Below are 23854 nucleotides of genomic sequence, written 5' to 3'. Positions count from 1 at the left end.
TTCCGCTCTCTCCAGCCCTGCAGTGAAGAGGGGCTGTGAAGGGCTAGCAGGCTCCGTATACCCCTGGCCACTGGGGCATGCCCCAGCTTCCGGAGTCACGTGCTTTGGGCAGAGGGGGCCCGCGCTCGCCGAAGGGGTTAAGAGTGACAGCCCACAGGGGGCCGCATTAGAGACCGTGCACTGAGCTGCTGCTACTGCTGACCCCATGAGCAGGGCCAGGGCACGTCAGGCCAAAGGGGTGCAGCACATTGGACCCCCATTTGCTGCTGCCCATTGGCACCATTTGGGAGCTGCTCTGCATTGCAGATGAGGGCGCCCATGGGTTCTGCTGGGGCGGGGGAGCCACACGGCAACCTTTATGCAGGGTAACTGGTGCCCTAGTTATGATGGCTCATCCTGCAGCCCGCCCTGCCCCACGCTTTGCTCCTAGAGTCATGGCGCCCAGCCTGGCTTGTCCCGCGCTTTGCCTTTGATGTCATGGTGACAGCCAGTCACGCTCTCTGAGGGACTAGAACAGTGGGCGGGGCTTATTAGCTAGCGGTTTATTGGTGGTAACGCGTGAACTCCCGCCCTAGCCGCTCTCTGATTGGTTGTTGGGTGCCCCGCCGCACTCTTTGCGAGAGGAGGAGAGTTAGGTTTTTATTGGCTCCCCTACAGGCGACGGCTGTGAGGATATCACAGTCAGATGACAGGGGCGTGGCTCGGCTTTGTGACGGCATCAGCGAGCGACCGCAGGAAGTGCAGCCAGGGCAACAGCCACCCCAGAGGCCCTGGGCAGGTAACGGGGGCGGGGCGGCCTGGCGCTTCCTCCATTTCCCTCCCCCCCCCGAACCTGCTGGGCCCGCCGAGTGCCCGTTAACCCCCCCCGCTCCTCCCCCCGCGTCCGCTCGCTCCGGCCCTGCCACGTCCGGTTAGATCCAGCCCCTGCAGGGGCTCCAGGCCCGCCCCCCCCCGGCCTCCCAGAGTGACCCCCCACCTCCCTCGCCCCCCCCCAGAGTGACCCCCCCACCTCCCTCGCCCCCCCCAGAGTGACCCCCCCACCTCCCTCGCCCCCCCCCCATAGTGACCCCCCACCTCCCTCGCTCTCCCAGAGCCCCCCCCCACCGCCCTCGGCTCCCCCTTTCCACCTCACAGAGCAGTTCCTCACCCCCGTGACACTATCGGGTTCACTGAGCCTCTGGCTCTGTGGGAATCCAGATGCAGCTGCGTGACCCTGGTGAACAACTGGGTGTCCCAGGGTTTGAGCCCTGTGCGTGACCAGTTACCCACCCTCCCTCCCCCATGTGGTAAGAGGGAGAGTCCAGGTTCTGGTTACTTTCCATTGGGGTAGTTAATAGGTGGCCCGTGAGCCAAATCTGGACTGCCAGATGCTTTTGGATGGACCCCAACATCTTTTTATTTATTTATTATCATCATCATTAGTTTATTTTCTCTGTTTACTATACTTTGACCAAGAATTTGGACCTTGACCAAAAAAAAAAAAAAGAAATAGTTACCCCTGCTGGGCAGAGACCCAACTGGAGTGCGCGGATGACCTGTCCACACTCGTTTGTCTCTCTCCTGCAGGATCTGATGCCGGTGCTGGTCCTAAGAGCCCTTCCAGCAAGTCTGAGACTGAGCTGGAGACTGCCCGGCTGCACGAGCTGGGGCGGGACAGAGTCCAGGGGCGTTTCCCATCTAGCTGGGGCTATGAGGCTGGTCCAGTTTCAAACTGGCTCGGATGGGCCCAGGATTGGGCTGGAGGAGAAAGATGGGGGCAACGTGATTGATTTAAATGCTTTCGACCCCTCCCTTCCCAAGAGGATGAGAGAGTTCCTGGAGGTAGGGGACGCAGCACTGGCCGTAGCGAGAAGGTAAGTGGGGATCTCCAGCGACCCTGCAGGGGGTGCTAGAAGCCATTTCTGTCCTGAAAGGCCAAGCAGACGCTCGAGCTAACAAGCTCCCTATCCAGGGGCTGTCCCCTTCCTGTGCGTTGGTGCTTGGGGTCCCCTGCTGCTTGGTACCCTTGCGGGCTCCCCCCACCTGCCACCGGGCTGTTGACTGGCATCAGAATGCAGAGAGTCAAAGCCAATGGGGGCTTTAACAAAAAACCAAAGGGGGCAGTGGAGCCATGCACGAGAGGTGCATGAGGCCTGGGGCTCGCTGTCTGCGCAGTGTTAAGAGTTACAGAGTTAAGCCCAGATCCTCAAAGGTATTTAGGCACCTACCGTCCAATAAGTGAAAGTGAAGTGCCTAAATACCTTTGAAGGTCTGGGCTTTATTGACTAGAAAGCAGGGAATGGAGAAGTTAAAATTCTCTCAGTAATGCTGCCTCCTCTGCTCAGCATCTTTGCAGGCCCTTGCCCCTACCGCATGCCCAGGAGGTGCTGTGGGGAGGCACTGATAAGGGGGCTGCAGGTGCACCCACAAAGTTGACGCCTATGGCCCTGGTTCTAGTCCCAGCTCTGCCATGGACTAAGCGCATGGCATTTCCCCGCCTCATGCCTCAGTTTCCCGGCTATAAAACAAGGGAATAATGAACCTCTTCCTCGTAAAGCGCTTTTAGAGCTAGGGATGAGATGCCCTTCGATGGGCACTAGGGGGCACAGTTGTTCTCCTGGGGTTTGGAAGCTGTTTAGGAAAGGTGTGGAAGTGTACAGCTGGGATTGTCCTAGTCCTGGCCCCATGCTCTGACTGGTCATTCTCAGTGCAGGATTCTCAAGGCAGTGTCTATGCAAGAGGTACGTGTGAGCCCCATTTTACAGGAGGGAAACTGAGGCACAGGGAGGCAAGGAATTGCAGCTACATAGGAAATCCATGCCAGAACTGGGAGTAGAACCCAGGGGATCCACTTCTCCCAGTCTCTTGCTTTGACCACTACACCACCGTCCCTGGTTTCCCCAATGAAGAGCATCCCTTTCAGCTATCCCTTCCCTCCTCTGTCTCTAGGGCTCAGGAGTCTGGCCAGCACATCCTGCCACGTGATCAGGTGACCCTCCTGGCCCCCATAACCAACCCAGGGAAGGTGATCTGCGTGGGGCTGAACTACGCAGACCACTGCCGGGAGCAGAACATAAACATCCCCGAGGAGCCCATCATCTTCAGCAAGTTTCCCAGCTCCATCATCGGCCCCTACGACGAGATCATCCACCCAGCCGACAGCCAAGTAAATACCCCTTGCTTCTCCTGTCGTGCCTGCGGGGACCTTTCAGCCAAGACCCGTCTGCACGCCAGCCCCCGAGGATGTGTCTATTAAAGGCTCCAGCTAAAGAACTGTGGGAGCAAAAACCGAGCGTGCCCACTCCGGCCACGGAGAATGCTGCTGTCAGTAGAGCGTGGGCCCAGATTTGAGTTGGCTGCCAGCTGCCTCAAGAGCTGTTTAATCCAAAGATCCACCACTAAGAAATTAGGAAGGACGGTTGCTGCTACTTGTGCAAGTGCCTCCTGCTGGCTGTGTTGGGTAACAAGCCACCTAGATGCCAACAGTCCTGAAAGTTGCATCCAAATAGCTTGCTTAGGGGAGCTACCATGTTGCTAGGCCATAAGGGGGGGTGTCTCTGCACTGAGATGGTACTGCCCACCTGCCCTATCACCAGTGGCGTTTCGCAGCTGTGGGAACAGTGATCTGGGGCATCTCTAATTGCCTCTCCCCGTGGTACCCTAGCCCTGATTGCCTCTGGGCCCTGCTGGACTGGGGCAGAGATCAGACTTGCCTGTTTCCTTCTCTAGGAAGTCGACTGGGAGGTGGAGCTGGCATTTGTCATCGGGAAGAAAGGGAAGCACATCAAGGTACTAAGGGAGCTGGGAACGGACTGTGGAGCCACTTCAGGTCTTGGTACTTCAAACCTAGCCCCGACTGAATGGGGCCTTCTGTTTGGTGACTTCAGTCCAGGGCACGCGGCAAAAGCCACCACCACGGCTGGCACTAAATGGCCCCCTGGTTGGCAAGCGCAGCTGTCAGGCTGGTGATTGAACTGAGCGTGCTCCCTTTTCACCACTAGAGGGCGTCCCTCTTGGTCAAGGGCAGCGCATGTGTTAATTCTGCACCATCATGCCCAGAGGAGTTGGGCAGCCCCATGTTTGTAGTCTCTCCAGCAGTGGCTCGGCTGTGTGGCGACTCCCCTCCTGTTTCCCTCCCCGCCCAGGAGTCAGCTGCGATGGATCACATTGTGGGATTCATGGTTGCCCATGATGTCACCGCCAGGGACTGGCAGATGAAGAGGAATGGGAAGCAGTGGATCCTGGGGAAATCCTTTGACACCTTCTGCCCCTTGGGCCCTGCCATTGTCACCAAGGACTGTGTGTCAGGTAGAGGTCTGGCCCTTCGGTCTCTCCCGCCTGCCAGGCTGTGGTGGCACAGGGAAGGCTGGGTTGCCCTCACAGATGCCCTCCTGCTGCAGAGGCTCCTAGGGTGATGCATGAACTGCCTTCATCCCTGATTCCTCCCACCTGCTCCATCGCTGCAGTCGTACTGCCCTGGGTATGCGAGGGAGCTCACAGGCCACATGTGGTCGGCTTTGCTCACTATTTGCATAGGAGCCCTCTAAATCCCAGGGCGCTGCCAGAACTGGGGTGGGTGGCTCAGTACGTGGTGTCCTTCCCCAGTTATTACTGAACCAGTTCCCCGAGCACGGCGCTAGGGGGCAACCCCTGTGCTCATTGATGTGCACAGGATGCTGTTCCCAGCAGGAATCCCGGTGTCCAAGCCCAATTCCAATTACCTTCTGTGCCCTACATTTCCTCCTGCTGCCACAACTGGACCAGCATCCTTCGCTTTGTGGCCCTCTCCGGCTTGCGGCAAGCTGTCAAAACAGCTGTTGCGTTCCAGCCCAGAGGTGGCTGCAGTGCAGTGATGAGCAACGGCAGCCCTTTTGATACAAATTGGGATCCTTCCTGTGATCTGAGGTTTCCTCTCCTGGATCCCCACCTCCTCCTCTGCATAACAGGGAACAGCCCCATCCTCCCCAGTTATTTTGCAGACCTGACTGCTCTGTCTCTCTCTAAGACCCTCACAAGCTGGGAATCCGCTGCAAAGTGAACGGGGAGCTCGTCCAGGACAGCAACACCAACCAGATGATCTTCAAAACGCAGGCACTGGTCGCGTGGGTCTCCCGGTAGGTGCCTCCCCTGCCCTGGTGGCAGCAAACGACTCTGTTCCTGGGAGCCGTGGTAACCCAGTGTGGTTTTCTGCCCCTCTCCGGCGGCAGGGTCATGGCTGCCTCCCATTGTTAGCCCTAGTCCTTAGCAGCAGCTGCCCTTTGGGAGCCAGAGGGCCTGGGGTCAATCCCTACCGCTGATCTATGCATGGGGTAGTCACAGCCCCCGGCAGGTATCTGGGCACGTCTGAACAATCGTGGCCCAAATGGGGTGCGTGCTGGGAGCCCAGCGTTATCCCCAGCTGTGGTGGAGGCGCTGAGCCAGGATGCCCTGCTGATGGGCTGTTCCTGGTTCCTGGCAGGTTCATCACGGTGTACCCAGGAGATGTCTTCCTCACCGGGACCCCCCCAGGCACCGGAGTTTTCCGGAAGCCCCCTGTGTTCCTGAAGGTGAGAGTCAGTTCTGGGGAATCGCAGCGAGAGCTGAAGCTGCTACTAGCGATCCGGACTCCCTACAGCAGGGGGTAGGCTGGGTCCCAGCGAAGGGCAGTGACAGGAGATAGCTGGTGTCCCATGTGGACCCCGCTCCTGCCATTGGAGCCACAGGGGCCGACTGTGGTGCCTGTCCGGAGCGCTCGGCACAGACTCAAGGACTTGCCTGAGCAGCTGGAACTGCAGCACCAGGCTCAGAGATTCCAGTAAGGGAGACAGCCCAGCCTCTTGTTTTGAGCCAGCGGGTTCCTAGGGCTGTGGAATAAGTGTCTGAGCTCCTACAGCCACTAGGGGGTGCACCTCACTGCGACTGGGTATCCCCCTTAGGCTGCTTTTTTAATGCAGGCTTTAGCCCCTTTAGTTACAGTCAAAACATCCCTGGGGGGGCTTAGGAGCTGCTGGAGGCTCCAGTCACTCTGTCCATTATTTTATATTTGACTCATCCAGCTCCCAGGGTTTCAGAGTATGACGGACAATCTTCCCCCCCCCCCCCCTGGATTTTGTGTAGCAGTTGCAGTTTGTCTATTCTAGGCATGAGGGGGTCAGTCCCACCCTGTGTTCTGGTCTGCAAGGCTAGGAGCATGTCTGATCTGCTGGGGGGTAGATGGGGAAACATTAACCCCGGGGTTCTGCTGTAGCGCTGGTCAGTCGCTTGTAACTAGGTAACAAAGATCAGGCATCAACCATCCTACCCTGGTCTATGGTGCTGCCATAGGGGCTGGTTCAAAGGATTCTGGGGGCAAAGGGGCGGCTACAGTCTTTAGCTGGTTGTGGCAGCGTGTAGCTCCTAATGGAAATGTGACTCTGCTTCCCCTGCGTTGTAGAGAGGAGATGTGGTGCAGTGTGAAATTGACCAGCTGGGAGCCCTCCGAAACAAGGTCGTTTGAGGATGCCCCACCAGCGCGGTCCCCAGGGCACGGGAGCTGATCATGGGCACTGGCAGGTGCAGCACTTTAATGGCCTTCGGCTAATCGTGACACTCAACGGCGTGTGGATTTTGCAATAAAGCTCTCACTGAAGGGCCAGCCCTGCTAGCTGAGGTGCATGAAGGTGCAGTCTGTGCTCCGACCCATCAGCACACTTGGTGTGAAATCCATTCAAACAGCCAGCGTGGGGGGGGATCATGGTGCTAAGCTGCTGTTAAAGGGGTAAGGGGCACAGAGGGCTGCTCCCCTAGGATTAGACACAGAGCAAGGCAAATCCATGCACTTCCCAGCCCTGCTCAGTGGGATGGGGAAAGTGCAAGCCCAGACTGAATCTCCCCCCTCCTGGGGCTGTATTTGCATAGACTATTCTGACAGTCCAGTGGGCCCTGCTGCACTGATCTCTCTAGTAACACCAGGGAAAGGAGAGCTGGCATGGTACCATTGAGAGGGAAGCAACAGTGAGCCCACCATGGCTGGTTTTCAGAGGGGGGGGGGGGAACCGCTGGCATGAACCTGTCCAGTAAAAGCAGCTGGAGACCCGGCACCAAGAATAGATTTATTTTGATCTCCAACTCAAACAACAGAGGTCGTGCTGCTGTGGGTAGATCCCACCCCCAGCCCAGAGACATTCGAGGGGATCCTGGAGAAGGGGGTTTTTGAAACAGGTGGCAGGACAGTTCCTCAACCCTGCCAAGCCGCTCTAGCTGGAGGTGAACTGCCCCATGAACTTCTCCAGTCGCTCCTGGTTCCCTTTGCTGCTGAAAGTTTCCGAGAGGTGGAGAATGGGCCCCGCTGGGCCTGGCTGCTCCCTCAGCACCTGGGGGAGGAGAGGGACGGAGGAACCCTGACTTTCCACCCAGGAAGGGGTTGGGGCTGCACAAGGAGAGAGGGCAGCTGCCTGTCCAGCCAGGTGGTGGGCCAGGCTGAGTGGGGGTTATAGGCAGGACCGCATGTCTCCCTGGGGGAGGGAGAGAGCAGCCCATCTGCCATCTAAACAGGTGTGACGGGCTGAACTGACCTCCCCAGGATCACCAGGGTACAGAGAGGTGGGGCACACTCACCCCCAGCTCCTTGAAGGTCAGGACGGAGCTCAGAGCCAGGCTCCTGTTTGCACACACTGGAATGAGACAGGGCAGGACATCAGGCCCAGCACATGGTGTACCAGCCCCAAGCAACCCTCCCACCACACCCAGCTCCTGCAGTTGTTTGGCCCGGGCCCCCTCCTCCTCCTTTAGTGCTGTTCTGGGTCCTGCAACTCAGTGTTTGCCCACCAGCAGCTCCATCCTAGCAGCAGGAGAAGCTGGGAGAGCGATTTCTTGACAAGTGCCCAGAGAAGCCTGTCACTTCCTGGTGCTGTTCCCCCTGCTCCCAGCAGGGGGCAGACAACACCCAGCTCTTCCTGCTCAGGCAGATAAGCACCCTCAGTTGGCTCCTGATCTGATTTGCCACAGAACCCCAGAGGAAGAGGCCGGCACCGGGATGAAGGCTCCCTAGCAGGGTGAGTGCGCCCTGGTGAGGAAGGGGTTGGACACTGGGCGCAGAAGCATCTCCCCAGCAGCACAGGGAGGCTGGATCTCAGTAGGTTTGCCCCAGACTCACCAAAGGAGCCGTCCTCTCTCGCCTTCCTCACCAGGAACCGCTGCAGCTTCTCCACGTACTCCAACTCTGGGGGAGGCAAGCAGAGAGCGTGGGAGGGGCCCTTGCACCGTTCTGGGGCTGATCCTCAGCTTGGGGACGTTGGGGCAGCTCGCACCTCAGTAGGGCTACACTGATTTACACCGGCGTCCCCTCTCCACCAGCTCAGACCCCCCATCTCCATGCAACGCGCACAGCCAGGAAGCCCCCTGGAGCAGCATGTGCCCCAAAGGATCTTAGTGTGGCGGCTGTTCTCCTAGCAAGGGCGTGGGTCCTGAGCCCTGCTGTGTGACCTAGGGCAAGGCATGTCCCTGCTCTGTGCCTCGGTTTCCCTGGTGGCAGATCCCGAGGCTAGAAGAGTCCAGCCATTAAGGCACCACATTCCACATGCCCAGTGCTGTTTGGGGTTCTGTGGGGAGCCCCCCCTTCAGCTGCACCTGACACCCTGCCAGCACTGCCCTTGGGCATCAGGATGTTCCCAGGGGGATGGGTCCCAAGTCTCTGCTCTTGTTGACCCCACGCAGCGAGATTCCCCTTGGATCTTACAGGCCTAGTGGGTCAGCTCAGGCCGTTGGCTTTGCTAAACACACACTGGTGAATGCACTGGGGGGTCATACCTAGCTCAGGACAGCCAGACTCCACCAGGAAGGCAGCTGCTCTCTCAAAGGTCTTCAGCAGGGGGCCCAGGAGACCGCACAGGAAGAGGAAGAAATCAGGGCAGTTGTCCAGCTGGCTTATCTGGGGGGAGAAGAGATGCATGGGTTGAGCCTGGCTGGACCTGGGGGGGTGCTGAATGGTCCACGTTGGAATGGGGTTCTGCTAGTCACATGTGAAATGAGTTTGGGGGGGACTCAACTTCCTCTCAAGGGGAGAGCTGCCAACATCACGCACAACAGGGAAGGGACAGCAGGGGACTGTGGGGCAGGATTGAGGGGCACTGGCAGAGCTCCGGGGGAGCCCATGGCTGGGATCAGGACTGAGGGGCACTGGCAGAGTGATGGGGGAGCCCAGAGCTGGGATAGTGGGGGGCGGCAGGTCAGGATTAAGGGGCATTGGTAGAGCTGTTTATGGGGAGCCCAGGGCTTTGGGTCAGAGTTGACCCTCACCCCCTATTTACCTTATGTGCCCAGCTCAGGCTAGTCTGAATCTTGCCCCAGGGGCCACCCCATCTGTCTGTTTGGGGGGTTCTGTTCTCGGTATCCGCATCACCTGACCCCTGACGGCAGAGGTAGGGCTCCGGGGGGAGCCCAGGGCAGGAGTCACCCGGGTGGATCTGAACTGGGGCAGCCCCTGGTCCCGTTCGCCTTGGCTCCGAGCCTGGCATTTTCAGTAACACCTCCCTGTGTCGGGAAAGCCGCTGGATCCACACACGGGAAAGAGCCTCCGGCTGACCAGAAGATGGTGCTGCAGCGCCAGATGCTTGGCAACAGGCTCCCGCAGCCTGTGCACAAGTGAGACGAGTTCAGAGGGCCCCATTCTCAGGCCCCCCGCCCACCGGTGAATTACAGAGAACTTTGCTCCCGTCTGGAGGAGCGGCCCACGCAGCTGGCATTTTCAAGAGACAGGTTGTGAACCCGGGCTCCGGCGTGCGATCACGGGGGAAACAATAGGAGCGGGAATTAATATGATAATTTGATGTTCTCTTACAATGGGGCTGGGGAGGGAGGGCGGCAGATCCCCTCCCACGTGCCGCCAGACCAAAAGGAGAACGTGTTCCCCCAGCAGCAGGGAACTGACAGCCCAGAGAGGGGTAAAGCTGGGAGTCAGGACTCCTGGGTTCTATCCCCAGCTCTGGGAGATGCAATGGGACTAATGGTCGGAAGGGGAGGGCTGGGCTGGGATTCAGAACTTCTGGGTTCTAGTCCCGGCTCTACCATCGACTCACAGAGTCCCTTCCCCGCAGCTGTGCCTCAGTTTACCCAGCTGCAGTAGGGAGACCTCCCGGGCAGGCTGCGAGATGCAACGACCATCTGGGCAGGCGATTTCCTTGGAGACGGGTAGGAAGGATGGCCCCTCAGGTGCGGCACAAGGCAGGAGAAAGGGCCCCCTGCTCCCCCAGGAGGAAGCTGATGGAGGAGGTGCTGGCGCCAGGCAGCCTGATCCCCGCCAGCACAGCGAGGGGAGCTGGGGCAGGGCAGTACCTTGAAGCAGCGCTTGCCAGTGTCCTCGTCGTAGTCGCTGTCGCTGTCGCTGAAGTCCTCCATCTCCTTCCACAGCAGTTTCTGCGAGAAGCGCCTCCGGGCGGTGTCGCAGGCCGGCCGCTCGCTGGGGGCCTAGGGGAGAAACCGGCTGCCCTGAGCCCTCGGGGCTGGCAACTCCGAACGGCTGGGGGCTGGCAATCCTCTGGGCGCAGCTGACCCGGCATACACGCCGGGGTGGGGTGCGGGGGGGAGAAGAGACCTGGGGCTCCCCACTCCTGCCAAGATGGTGCCAGCTCCAGACCCCATCCCCATGTCAGAGCCCGGGAACCAGGACGCATCTTCCCCTCAGAGTCAGCCACTGGTGGGTTCTCAATCCATGGCTCCCCAGATGCTAACCAGCCGTCTCCTCGGCGGGCAGGGCCGGGGAGACCGAACTGGGTGGCCGTTGGCGGGGCACGTCGTTCAGCAGAGATCGGGGACACCGGGCCCTGTGGCTAACCAAAGGACTTGGTCTCCCGGGGGTCACCTTTCCCAGAACAGAGGATTGCCCTGCAGGCGGGCGACCGTGCCATGGGAGCTCGGGGCAGGCAGGTGGCGGAACCAGGGGCTGGACTCGGCCCTGGCCAGCAGGGACATTATGGCCGGCGTCCTTCACCTACCTCCTCCGCGACCAGCAGCCCACACTGGATCAGCTTGTCCAGCACCTCCTGGCTGTAGCAAGAGACCGACTGGCAGGGCTGCGGAAGGAGACGAACAAGTCAGCACGGTCCCCCCGGCAGAGCACCGGCGACGGGCCCAGCGGGACGCAGAGTGGGGGTGGGGGATCAGAGCACCGGGAGGGGGGCGAAACCCCTCAAGAGGGGCGATGCGATGGAGCCTGGCTGCCCTGCAGAGCCAGAAGCGGCTCCCCCCACCCAGCCAGGCTCCAGGCAGTGGCAGCAAGGCCCCCCTCCCGCCCCCCCCCGGCCTCTCGCAGGGCCCTACCTGGAGCAGGAGGATGTCTCTGGGCAGCAGCTGGAGCAGCGCCAGGGTCTTGCGGCGCAGCTCCTCTTGGCTCAGCACGACGGCCGCGGGCAGCTCGGCAGGGCTCAAGAAGGGCAGCATCTCCACCAGCAGAGCGTTGATGGCGCAGGCTGCGGGGGGCTCGGGGCATCGTCACTGCCTAGTCTTCTTCCCGCCCCCCAACCCCACACACACAGCGCGGGGGTCAATGGGCAGCCCCGCCCCCCAGGTCACCTGCCCCCCAACCCCATATACATGGTGCGGGGAGCCATGGGGAACCCCACTACCAGGTCACATGTCCCGCAACCCCACATACATGCTACAGGGGAGTCCCTGGGCAGTCCCGCCCCCCCCTCCAAATCATCTGCCCCCCAACCCCATACACATCGGGGGGGGGCATGGACAGTCGTCCCCCCACCGGGGTCACCTGCCCCTCAACCCCATACACACAGTGCAGGAACTGTGGGCAGCCCCTCCCTGCCAACCTCGCTCCTGGCCAGGTCACTCACCCCCCACGGCCTCGCACATGAAGACGGGCAGCAGGGCGGTGCTGTGCCAGCTCAGCTCCCTCACGGCCGCCTCTGTCTCCCTGGGGGCCACCAGGACGTCCCCATGCGAGAGGCGGTGCAGGGAGACGCAGCCCCGCAGCAGGGAGAGGGCGTGGAGCACCAGGTCACGCAGCCGCCCTGAGAAGCCCACGTCGCGGTTCCGCAGCAGGGTCTCCTCCACCAGCCAGGAGAAGTCGGACATGAGCCGGGACAGGAAGACGCCCTGGCGGGGTGGGAGGAGGGAAGAGAAAGAAAAGGGGGGGAGACTTGAAACCACCAGCCAGCAAGACACGCCCCCCTCTAGGCAACAGAGAAAGGGAGACGAATAATCCACTCCCTCCAGGGAAAGGAAGCTCTGAAACTAGCACCAAGCTGGAAAATCCCCTGGTAGAAGGACTCACCCCACAAAAGGAGAACCACAAATCCCCCCTCCTCCCCGTCAATGGAGATGGGAAGACCTGAAACCTCCATTCAGCAGGTAACTCCGTAAAGGGGGGGTCCCTTAAAACCGCCATTCAGAAGGCACCTCTCCTTTAGCATGGGGGTCCTTGAAACCACCATCCAACAGGTCATCCCCAACCTGCTCCCCCTCCCCTCAGACCACCCCATAAAGCAAGCAGCTCCCTTCCACACTTGCCTCCAGGACCCCTCCCCCTCCTTCCCGGCCCGGGGCCCTCCCCCTACCTCACGGTGCTTGTGCAGTAAGAGTGCAGACATGATCGCCACGGCCATGACGGCGGAGCAGGAGACGCCGGCTGGAAGGGGATCAAAGAGCATCCTGTTATCCCCTCGGCACACAGTCCCCTCCCCGCTCTCCTTCATCCCCGGGAGGGGGTCCGTTAGACAGGGCCCAAACGCCCCCAAGTGAGCCCAGCAACCGCCTCGCAGGATTGAGCCCTGCTGTAATACATTTCTGTGACCCCAGGAAATGTATGTGGGTGGGATGGGCCTCACCCTGAGCGGGGCTGCGGTAGGCGCAGAGATGGATGGATTAAAAAGTCACTGACTTTAAGGCCAGACCAGTTGTGATCATCCCAGGCCAGAGAACCTCCCCTGGGGATCCCTGGGCCCACTCACCTGCGGCTGAGCCACAGCGGGTCGGTTAGAAACACACCCCAGCCTCCGAGTGCCGGAGAAGCCACCACATCCCTAGATGGGACGCAAATCCCACGTGGGGAGAGCCAGGCGATTGGTCAGAGCCATGGGAGAAGTGAGAGAGCGGCCCAGCAGATGCAGCACTGATCTGGGACGGGCTGGGTGGCGTCCCCAGATCTATTGTGGATTCTCTGAGTGACCTGAGGCAAGGTGCCTGGCCAGTCCGTGCCTCGGTTTCCCAAACTGAGAAACGCAGGTAACACTGGCTCTTCTCTGCAAGGCTCGGAGATCTCCAGATGAAAAGGACGCCGGGTTGTTCTGAGCAGCTAAGCCCCATTTCCCTCAGCGGGTGGCATTCATGGACACCAATGCAGACGCAAGAGGAAAGCTGACCTGCAAGCCCCTTTCCCTGGAGAACCCAGCCCAGCACAGAAGAAACCCATTAGGAATGAGAGAACAGGAGCAAGAGAGATGGAGCAACGCATCTTCCCCACCAGGACCAGTGCCGAGAGAGGGATCAGCATGGATCACGAACCGCGTCAGGCCAGGCAGAGCACGCTACATGCAAGACACAGGGCCACGCAGCGTCTCCAGCACCATCTCCTTGTCCTTTTCAATCAGCGTTCGGCACAACGTGTCCCACGGGAAGGGTTGGGAGAGACCTCAGGAGGTCATCTAGTCCAACCCCCTGCTCAAAGCAGGACCAACCCCAACTAAATCATGCCAGCCAGGGCTTTATCAAGCCTGACCTTAAAAACCTCTAAGGAAGGAGATTCCATCACCCTAGGTAACCTACTTCAGTGCTTCACCACCCTCCTAGTGAAAAAGTTTTTCCTAATATTCAACCTAAACCTCCCCCACTGCAACTTGAGACCATTGCTCCTTGTTCTGTCATCTGCTATCACTGAGAACAGTCTAGATCCATCCTCTTTGGAACCCCGCTTCAGGTACTTGAAGGCTGCTATCAAATCCCCCCTCACTCTTCTCTTCTGCAGACTAAATAACCCCAGTTCCCTCAGCCTCTCCTCGTAAGTCATGTGCTCCAGCCCCCTGATCATTTTCGTTGCCCTTCGCTGGACCCTCTCCAATTTGTCCACATCCTTTCTGTAATGGGGGGACCAAAACTGGACACAATACTCCAGATGAGGCCTCACCAGTGCCGAATAGAGGGGAACGATCACGTCCCTCGATCTGCTGGCAATGCTTGCAATCCAGGGGCAGGGCCTCCAGTCGCGTCCAGCTGGGGGAGGAGGAATCCGAAACCTGGCCAGCCCAAGAAGTGTTCTGACTTCTTCCCATTTCACAGCACTGTTCACCACTGCGCCGTGGAAGGAAAACAAACGCTAGCCTCCTGAAAGTTGTCCAATGGCGTTGTCGTCCTCCCAGCACCCCCCAGTACCGGGAGATGGGAGTGCCTCGCAGCTTTGAGTGCATTTATCCTCTGCTACCCCCACTGCACGGACGGGGAACTCAAGCGCAGAGCGCCCAAGGGGCGTTCAGGGCCTCAACGCCGTTGAGACGACTTGTCCAAGGTTACGCCTGGATTCTGCGGTGGGGCAGGGAATTGAACCCAGCGTAGCATCCTTGCCGCTGGACTACGCTTCCTCGCTTGGAAGGGGGTGGAAGCGAGTAACCCAAAGAGAGGAAAGCAAGAACAGGCTAGATCTGGAGCTCAGTAAAGCCAGTAATTTCACACTCCCGGTTTCCAGCAGAACGGGTGCTCGTCTCTGACTGCCCGGAGCAGAATCCGGTCGTCGCTCCCGATTTATTGCAGACGTAGCAGAGAGTGGAGACTACCCCAACATCAGCATCTAAAGGCTGCAGCGGCCGTAACGAAGAGCGAGCGTCTCAGAGCCCTTCAAAGCCGTGTCGCCAACCCACCCAGCGCAGCACCAGGAGCTACGTCAAGCACAGCCCCTGCCCTGTCCTGCCAACCTCCGGCACTCACGCCAAGAGCGCGTCGGCACAGGCAGCTGGCAAGAGATGTGAGGGGCTCCCACAGCTAGGGCTGTGAGTCAGACAAAGATTCAAACTCGGCGCTGGAGGATCCCTGCCTGCAAAGAGGGACTTGAAAGGGCAAAGTTCACGGGTGAAAGTCTCAGAAGTCAGGCCTATCCATGGGTAAGGTCATTTGTCAGCCCCAATCCAGCTGGCCGTGCCCGAGCCATCAAAGGGGCACAGATTGGCATGAGAACCCTTAGGCAACAAGTGATGTTTGCTGCTAACGGAGCCCGAACCACGGTGCTCGTTAAAGGTCCCCTGCAAAGGGGGGAAAAATTGCATCTGGGACTTTGTGCTGTATAAAGAAGAAAGGCCTGAAAAGGTGCTTTTCTCTTCCTCTCATTTGTTTTTTAACCTCAGAAACAACAGCAACGGGATGACTTGTCATCCTTGGGCTTGTTTTGCTAGAGCACTTTTTGGAGGACTCAGATGTGAAGGGGATGGTGGGGTGAATCTGGAACAAAAAGGTGGTGGCTCCTAGTGTAGAACCACCCAACCAGAGTTAAAAAAAAGGAATTTCTCATGGGAGCAGCAGCAGCTAACCTAGGAATTGCCAGAATGAATCAGTGCAGGGCGCCAGCCATTCTGAGAGAAACCAGAACCAGCTGCTGCAGAGGAAAGGAACACGAGCGCCCCCTAGTGGACATTGATGGAACAACCTGCCCAGAGGGGAAGTTTCTTCCTGACCTCTACCCGCAAGTGTCTGGTTCGTGCCCTGTAGCATGGGGGTTTTACAGAAACGTGTACGTGCGGATGTTATTCATTAGCTAGGAAAGTATCCAATCCTCGCCTCTTGGCCTCAGTGGCATTGCGATCTACCAGCAAATCACGCCGTTATCCTCCCCAAGGAGTTCAGCACTGGGGGGTGATAGCACTCCCTCATTGCTATGAAGCGGATACAGTGAGAGAACAGCTGTTTGAAGAAAGGAAGGGAAAAATATCACTGGAATTCCATTGGAAATTTACTGTGAGACCAGAGCTAACTTGCCAGAACTGAGCCCTACAAGGGACTGATTCGCTGTGGGCACCTCTCCGCACAGCGGAAGAAATTGATCGAAGCGTGGCTCTGCTTTGCAGCGGCCGCTTTGTGGTTTGGGCTCTCGCTTCCAGCGGAGTTGGCCGCTCTCCGCGAGCAGTCACGCAGCCGGTGCATTAGCACGTGCGGAGCGTTGGACTCAAATGACGGATAATTGGAAAGTCACATCCACCACGGGAGAGAAGGATAACCTGAACCACAAGCGCGACACGTGAAACACAGCCTTTCTGTAACCAGGCGACCGGGATGGCAATTTAACAAGCCTATTGTTTTCCCCAGCCTCCCTCGGAGGAACTTTTCGGCTTCTGCTCTCTCTAGCTGAACGCAGGGAATTAAGTTAATACTCGGTGGGTGAGAAAAAGGATGGTCTTGCGGTGAAGGGTCTGGAACGGGTGCCAGGAGATCTGGGTTCAAATCCCCTCTCTGCCACTTGTCACTTGATTCTCAGACTAGACAGTAGCTCAGCAGGTCTGAAAAACAGACCTGGAAACTCGGCAGGGGGACGACGACCCTTCCCTTCTCACGGGCTTTGTGCTGGGCAGGAAAAGCTCGTTTTAATTCATATGCACTAACTCAACCCACCCTCACTCCCAGTCTCAGCGCAGGGGAAATTCTTCCCCTCGAGTTTGCCTAGCGGCAGCCAAATCTCCAACCATCACAAGAGATGAGCCGTGCGGTCGAGCTCTGAAAGCCGCCCAGGTCATAGCAGGTACTAGGGCAGAGGAAGTTCTCAGAGTGATCCAAGAGATCTAGAGCGTGCAGCCAGATCAAGGAGTCCTGAGTGCCTGCCCGTCCAGGTGATTGGATACCTAGTCCTTACCTAGCGTTTTCCATCAGTCGCTCTCGAAGAGGTGCAGTGACTCACCCACGGTCACCCAGCGGCAGGCCGGCCTGATAAGACAAGGCCAGTCACCCAGGGAAATGCTCTGAGAAGGCCCCTGTGCTTCTGATTCGGGGTCACACACACACACACACCCCCGGCCCCAGCAAGGAAGCTGCCTGGCCAGCCCTGCCACAGAGCGCTCCCACAGCCTGTCACGCCTCTCCTCCTTCCACAGGAAAGGGATCTGCTTTCAGACCCGGCTGCTGGAGAATCTCACCACGGAGCCTAGACATGGAAGGAAATGATGGAGCCCAAGTCCGGGGATAGGAAAGATGTGGGGGGATGCAGATCATAAGGGATCAGCTGGCTCTGAAATCCTCTGGGCACCCGCCCGCTGGATAATGGGCTGGCAAGGATCCGACGTTCTCAGCGCTCCAGCCCTGGGACGTTCCGTGTTATTGACATTGCTGTCGCCCCGAGAGGCCCCAGTCTGGGATCAGGGCCCCGCTGTGCTGTACAGACGTTGTGCAAGGAAGGACTCCGCCCCAAGGAGCTCACACAATCTAGGCCAGAACTGTGGCTGCATTCGTGGGGAGGCCACTGCACTCGTCCTGTCACTGAGCTGTTGCAGGCGGCAGCGGAATCCCCCTAGCCGGGCGGCTCCTCCTGAAGTCTGCGACTCAGATCCGTGCGGTTCTCCTCTCTGAACAGCCACGCCAGGTACAGATCCCACCCGCCCCGGCAACGGCTGCAGCAACCAAGGCCTCGCAACAGCAGAACGATGGAGGAAGGGGAGGAGCCGGGAGCCCGGCTCTGCCTCTCTCCTAATTACGTTAACGGCTGCCCTGGAAGGATCTGTGGGCCAGATTTTGACCTCCAACTGGTGTAAATCCACAGTGACTCTAGATTAACTGCAGTCCAACCAAGAGGAGTCTGGCCCTGCATGGAGCTTACAAATCCCACCTGTCCTGCAGAGGGGTTCCACTGAACCCCACCGAGTTCCTGGCCACACCACCACAGGCCCCCTCCAGCATGGGCAATGCAGCCGGAAGGCTCCAGGACCGTCTCTCTAGGTACCTGGGTCTCCCTCAGAGGCCTTGGTCCCATCCAGGGTGGCTGGAGCACAGGGGCCCTGCTCATTGCTGACGCCTGCATGGGGAGTGTGGAGTTAAGTATCCCCTCAGGGTGTCTCCTTGGCCCCTCCTATTCCTCCCCCAGCAAGTACAGGGCCCGGGACACAGACCTCCTGCTGCTGAGGGCAAGGCCCACCCCAGCCTGTGCCCATGGCTAGTCTCCATTTGCCCCTGGAGCACGCCAGCCCGTGGCTGTTCTCGTACACACGCCTGCTCCAAATGAGCCCCCTTCCTCCACTCACCCTGCTCCGCTGAGACAGACCCCGACATGCAGACCGTCTACACAACCAGCTGCTGACCCAACATATGGGTTAAAAGAGTCCTGCTCCAGCCTCTTTTCTGCCGGAGAACCGTGCTGAGCAGACCCGTCGGCTCCCAGCTCACGCAGGACACGTTCCGTTATTTAGCTCAACAGCTTGGTGGAAAGAGGCAGAGAACGGAGGGAAAGGGGGATCCCCACTCCCATTCCTCCTTCCCCAAATCTGGCCGCTCGGGAGATCAGCACAGAGTTAGCGCCTACCGCTCAGGGAGTGCAGGCCAAGTCTGCCCACCAGCATTCGCTCGTCTGCCTTCAGCTCCGCGGCAGCTCCGAGGCCCGGGTACCACTCCTCTGACTTCTCCCAGTCCAGCAGGTCGGGGCTGCGGAAAGAGGACGACACGGGTGAGACTGGGCAGCTGTTAACAGCAACAGGCGCCGGCTGACATAGGAGAGACGCAATCGCCCGGGCAGCAAACCCAGGGCCGGTGGAAGCCCTTAGAGGTTCAATTCTTCTAGCTACACGACACACAGAGCCCAGGCGGCGGCAGTGCACGCTTCCCCCAGGTGCGCTACCATGGCTCAAACCCGAGCTAGGAAGAGAACTGCCAGTCTGGACCAAGGCCCGGCTCCTGCCCCTGGCAGTGGCCAGTCTTCAGAGGCAGGTCCTCTAAACCTGAGCATGCAGAGTCTGGCTTAGCCCCTGATGCTTAAGGTTTAGTCTCTCAGATCCACCTCTAGGGGGCAGAGGGGAGCTCAGCACCCACAGCCCATCCAGCCCATGGCCCCCCTGGTGAAGGGCGGGTTTTGCCATGACCGGCCTGAAACCCAACAAACCCATTTCCCAGCCAGCCGGAGTGAGGCCAGCAACACAGCAGTGAAAGGCTCTCTGTTCCGTCACCAAAGCCCTTGCTTTTGGGGCATCCGGGCCCAAGCTGAGCTCCTACTGAAACTGACGGCAGGGGTCAGTTACCCCAGAGGACAAGGGACACCGCTCAGCAGTAGAGCGGACACCCAGGCCTAGCTCAGAGCAGGGGTGCCTGCAGGGCTTTGTTAGTGGGAGCTGGAGCAGTGCCGGATACACCGGCTGTGAATCTAGCTGGGGTTCATGACACGCCCGGTGCACCCGGAGGGTCTTTCTGCAGCCCCTTCCTTGCGGTCTTCTCTGACCAATGGCCCCAGCTCTCCTTGCCCCCGCCCCCCTCAGGATCTGGGTTGGGGGCTACCTTTTGCCGAGGATGACGGGCAGAAGCAGCTCCTCCAGGGACTTCCGCGAGCAGCTCTGTCTGAAGAGGCTGTTTGCGGTGTACTCCTGGAATCAAGGAACACAACCCGGCCAATTGCTACCGGCCTGGCTAGACACCAGGAAGCCAAAAACTCCCAAGGCCTTTGCAGGCCGATCAGCAGCAGTGGGACTAAGGGAGCCCCCATGCTGCGCTCGCTAACCTGCACCCTCCTCACTACCCTCCGTGGCCCATCCAGCTCCGGAAGGAGTCCAGGGGTACATCTACACTGGAACTGGACACCCGCAGTTGGCCCCTGCCAGCCGATGCGGGCTCAGGCTCTTTCCCTGCAGTGTAGACAATCCAGCTCAGGCTGCAGCCCGAGCCCAAACGTCTACACTGCAATTAAACAGCCCCGCAGCCCGAGCCCTGTGAGCCCAGGTCGCTTGACACGAGCGAGCCGCAGGCGTAGTGTAGACATACCCTATGTGGCCCATCCAGCTAATTCCAAGCCATGCCAGTGAGGCAACGAATTCCCCAGGCCTCCATCTGCCCGATCCCAAACTACAAACTCAGTGGGGCCCCCACAAGCTTCTTGGATCCCATATATTCAGGCCAATCCCCAAACACAAGACGACCAGATTCCCCACGGCACTACTGGCCAATCATCCCAAGCCACTTAGAGCATGTCTACACAGCAGCTGGCACTAGCTTGGCTCGAGTGAGCATGCTAAAAATATCACTGGAGCGCTGCAGGGCTCTGGCTGCGGGACTGTTTAATTGCTCGCTCGAACCTGCAGCGGAGACATCCCCCTAGTCCCCAAATTCCACCAAGATCATGACACCCAAGAATCTTGCGCCACTAGATTCCCCAAGTTCTAGCCAGGAATCGCCAAATCCCCAGGCCCGGAACAGGCAGAAGCCCTAGGCCAAGCCCCCAGAAGCTGCCCAATACCTGCAAGGAGAAAGGCTGTGCAAAGTCCATCCGGACACAGCCAAACTCCTGGCCCAGCGCTCGGCGAACTGCCAGGAGACAAGACCAGAGACCCAAAGGTTGAGCTGAGCCCTAGGACAGCAGACGAGCAGAGTCTGTTAATGGCGCGCTGGTGATGTTTATTGCTATATATCAGTCAGAGGGCGCATTAGCTCGGTAGAGGAACAGGCCTGCTCCACGGAGGAGCTACAGGTGGTGGTGCAGGAGGTTACCCGGGGACAGGCAAAGCGTCTTCAGGACGTTGTTCTTCAGGGGCAGAACAAGGCAACACCCGACCCCGCAGGGAGAATTGGATCAGGAGGGGGCCAGTACGAACGATCTTCACAGTGTAATGCCAGATTTCCACACCTCAAGGTTGCGGGGAGTGAAGTTTTGCTTCTGCGGGGTGCCCAAGCTAAACGACCCAGCTCTGCAGGAGGGGAGCTGCCCTGTGCCCGCACCCCTGCTCAGTTTGGAAGCTCCACAGGGGCTCCCGGGCGTGGATCTCAGGTGCTCTGCAGAACTGAAAGTCCTGGCTCCTGGAGCCCTCGGCTTCCAAAGGTTTGGGACGTGCCCCTCTCCAGACCTTTGGGAAAGGCAGCTGTCCTGGTTCCCAGAGCCAGCAGCCAATACTGGAAGCAAGGAGCAGGCAAAAAAAAAAAAAAAAAAAAAGGAGAAGAGGCTGGTGACCTAGAGAGATCGGGTGCCCAGTGTCCGAAGAGAGGAGCTGGATTGTTGGGAATAGCCCAGCCAGACCAGAGAGGCAGAAGCCAAGGGGTGAGATCTGGGTCAGGACAGAGACTAGAGCAGGGACCCGTGCCCAGGATGGTGGGTTTGGTAAGGCCACAAGTGGGGTGCCCCGATTAGGAGGGCGGGAGAAGGTGGGTTTCTCGGGAGGATCCCCTGCAAGGTGCAGAGCATGTACCCAAGTGAAGGGAAAGGGGGTGAGCGTAGGGTAGAACTGTCAGTGTCTATGCCAGACCCACCCCCCCAACTAGAGCCGGGAACACGACCCAGGAATCTCGTCTCCCAGCCCCGTTCTAACCACTAGACCCCACTCCCCTCCCTTGGCTAGGAACAGAACCCAGGAGTCCTGGCTCCCAGCTCCCTATTCTAACCACTAGACCCCACTCCCCTCCCTTGACTAGGAACAGAACCCAGGAGTCCTGGCTCCCGGCTGCTCTGCTCTAGCCACCACTCCCCTTAACGGCCGGTGGTTCTTACCGAGAGCCCCCCGCGGGATGCACTGGGGGCCACGTCATAGGCGATGCCCACGGGCACCAGCATCACATCGGGGACGGCTCTGGCATGGACAGCGCCCAGCACCAGCGCCAGCCACTCTCCGCCAGGGGCGGACAGCCGGGATTCGCCAGAGACAGGCTCCTCCAGGAAGATCACCAGGTGCTGCCGGCTCTTCAGCAGCTCCTCGACGTACTGCGGGCAGGAGAGGAACCTCATGGGATCGGAGACAGGGTGCAGCCGAGCTCCCCTTCGCCCTAAGCTTTGGGGGCACAGAATATTCCCCCCCCAACCAGGCGGCAGAGAAGTGGTGGTTACTCCCTAAAACCATCTGCTCCCGTTGCCACCCCGGGTGGTCCCTTCTGACTCAGCCCTGCTGCCCACCCTCATTCCTTACATCTCCCCCAGCGAATCACATCCCACCCCCCTTCTCAGCTCCCCCCAATCCCTCCCCTCTTCCCACGGGCTAAAGGCCCCTTCCTCCAGGGGGATAATGCCACTGCCCGACAGATCTCACAGCCAGGGAGCACTTCCCAAGATCCAGCTCCAATTTCCTCCCACGACGTCCACTCTCCACCCCACGGAAGCGTGGTTTTCCACCAGGCGCTACCACTCGGGCAGCCTGCCGCACGTGCCTGAGCGTGACGAGTCAGTGGAAAGACTCGTCCTCAGCTCAGCGGGCATTTGATTGGCCCCGCCCTCTTACTCATAAATCCTAGGGAATTTAGCAGGGAATAAACCAACCGGGATCTAGAGACCCCATCTCGTGTCAGGACCCAAGCGAGAACTTCAGACGTTTTGCGAAAAGCCAGAGCGAGATCCTGGAACAGCCAACAGCCCAAGGCATAAGCATGGCAGGTTCAAATCCCCGCTCTGCCCGATTCAGCTCGGGGGTTTGAATTTGGGTCTCCCCCATCCAGCTGAGCACCCTAACCACTGGGCTGCTTGCTATTCTGGGGGGCTTGCTCCAGTTTTCACAAACAAGCAGGATTCCTGGATGAGCCCCCAACAACCTTCCGAAATAACACTGCTGGGGCTCACACCCAACTCCCGCATCCTCCCCATTGAGCAGGTGGGGAAACCGAGGCAGGGGCAGCGACTCGGCCCGGGTCCCACGGTGAGTCAGTGGCAGAGGTGGAATTAAGCTAAGCGCCCAGGCGGTGCTCACCAAATGAACGAGACTGAAACCTGGGAAAGCCCTGGCTCCCAGACCTGTGCTCAGTCCATTCAGAGGGTCCATCTAAGCAGGGCGGGGGGCGTTCTGACCCGCCCCCCTCCCCTCCAATGGCTGGCATCTGCAAAGCTGGGGAGGGGGTTGAGCCATACACCAAGCTCCAACTGACGGTAATGGGAGCTGGGTGTCTAAGTCTCCTAGTCAGCTATGAAATCCTTAACCAAGTACTTTAGGAGTCTCAAACCACTGGCTTAAGGCTTTCACTACGTTCCTCCCCCCAGAGTAGGGTCCCACGCCACCCCTTGGCTCATGTCTCAGCCGCACGAACCCCTGCCTCTCCCCCCCACTTACCGAGGTGAGGATGGCCCTGGAGAGCACACTCCGTTCGCCGTCCGGCACGTGCTCCGCTCCGGGAGGCAGGAAAACCCCTCCCAACCGGCTCAGCAAGGCCCTGCAGGCAAAAACAGGCACGGACACTGCAGAGAGCCCAGCGCCCTCGCCCTCCCAAACCACCCAATCCTGCCTGGGCCTCCCCGGGAGACAGGACGGCCACCTCTCCCTCCCACCCCCTTCGCCCGTGGTTCCCCGGCCCCATTCCCGGTGGGAGAAGGGTTCCGAGGGAGAGGCCAGAAGAATGAAAGTAACGAGCAGATGAGGATAGGAGAGAAGCAGATGGAGTCACACTGCTCAGGGAGCCGGCCATGCAGAAGACAGATGCCTGTAACCCCAGCACTAACCCTTACCTGAGGCTTGGGGTAAAGGCCTGGTATTCCCAGGTCACTCGGGGCACCCCCAGGCCCTGAGAGAACAGGAGGAAGGGGAGCAGCAGCCCATCCAGCCAGGACTTGTGAGTCGAGAGGAAAACCAGCGGGATGTCAGGCTGCAAGGAAAAAATGACGGGGGTGTGTGCGGGGTGCCGCCGAGGCTGCGTGCCTGCACAGGCGAGCCCGGGCCTTCCACGCTCGCCATGGAGCATCCATGTGTCACCCCCGTGTATACCCCCTGGCCACCAGGCAGGCCCGGCCACACTGGCAGTGCACCGACAGGACTGGCGTTTCCGGGAGAATTTCCCTGGGTTCTCT

General features: G+C 59.3%; 2 protein-coding genes across 13 annotated transcripts in view; one reads left to right on the top strand and one right to left on the bottom strand.

The window, feature by feature from the left end:
• Positions 1-621: 621 nt before the first annotated feature.
• On the top strand, positions 622-6601 carry LOC101952548 (fumarylacetoacetate hydrolase domain-containing protein 2). 3 transcript variants are annotated; one of them, XR_010598594.1, is made up of 8 exons: positions 622-778; positions 1567-1853; positions 2929-3145; positions 3709-3768; positions 4125-4459; positions 4985-5093; positions 5438-5525; positions 6392-6601. XR_010598594.1 is itself a non-coding variant. In XM_005286499.4 (8 exons), the coding sequence occupies exons 1-8, from the start codon at positions 686-688 to the stop codon at positions 6452-6454; spliced, it is 1080 nt and encodes a 359-aa protein (XP_005286556.3). In that variant the 5' UTR covers positions 622-685; the 3' UTR covers positions 6455-6601. The 3 variants fall into 3 exon arrangements, 2 of the variants coding, with proteins under 2 accessions (XP_005286556.3, XP_065440462.1); XM_005286499.4 differs by having other exon boundaries at positions 4125-4287; XM_065584390.1 differs by having other exon boundaries at positions 643-774; positions 4125-4287.
• A 384-nt stretch (positions 6602-6985) lies between these two features.
• LOC101944347 (glycerol-3-phosphate acyltransferase 2, mitochondrial) overlaps positions 6986-23854 on the bottom strand; it is a 124689-nt gene continuing 107820 nt past the window's right edge. For 7 of the 10 annotated variants that reach the window (XM_042859289.2, XM_065584385.1, XM_065584384.1 and 4 more), the window contains 15 exons: positions 23516-23652; positions 23124-23223; positions 21584-21793; positions 20342-20452; positions 19390-19475; positions 18428-18546; positions 12504-12574; positions 11781-12042; positions 11254-11402; positions 10929-11006; positions 10270-10401; positions 8746-8866; positions 8093-8158; positions 7555-7610; positions 6986-7310 (listed from right to left, as the gene is read on the bottom strand). In XM_042859289.2, coding sequence (XP_042715223.2) covers positions 7194-7310; positions 7555-7610; positions 8093-8158; positions 8746-8866; positions 10270-10401; positions 10929-11006; positions 11254-11402; positions 11781-12042; positions 12504-12574; positions 18428-18546; positions 19390-19475; positions 20342-20452; positions 21584-21793; positions 23124-23223; positions 23516-23652 — 1815 coding nt within the window. In that variant the 3' untranslated portion in view covers positions 6986-7193. Of the gene's footprint in view, positions 7311-7511; positions 7611-8092; positions 8159-8745; positions 8867-10269; positions 10402-10928; positions 11007-11253; positions 11403-11780; positions 12043-12503; positions 12575-18427; positions 18547-19389; positions 19476-20341; positions 20453-21583; positions 21794-23123; positions 23224-23515; positions 23653-23854 lie in introns of all 10 variants that reach the window. The other 3 variants (XM_065584388.1, XM_065584387.1, XM_065584389.1) reach the window with 3 other exon arrangements.

This window comes from Chrysemys picta, chromosome 2 (genome assembly GCF_011386835.1).
Source record: "Chrysemys picta bellii isolate R12L10 chromosome 2, ASM1138683v2, whole genome shotgun sequence".
In the NCBI taxonomy this organism is placed as follows: Eukaryota; Metazoa; Chordata; order Testudines; family Emydidae; genus Chrysemys; species Chrysemys picta.
This window is presented reverse-complemented; position numbering and strand designations above follow the sequence as displayed.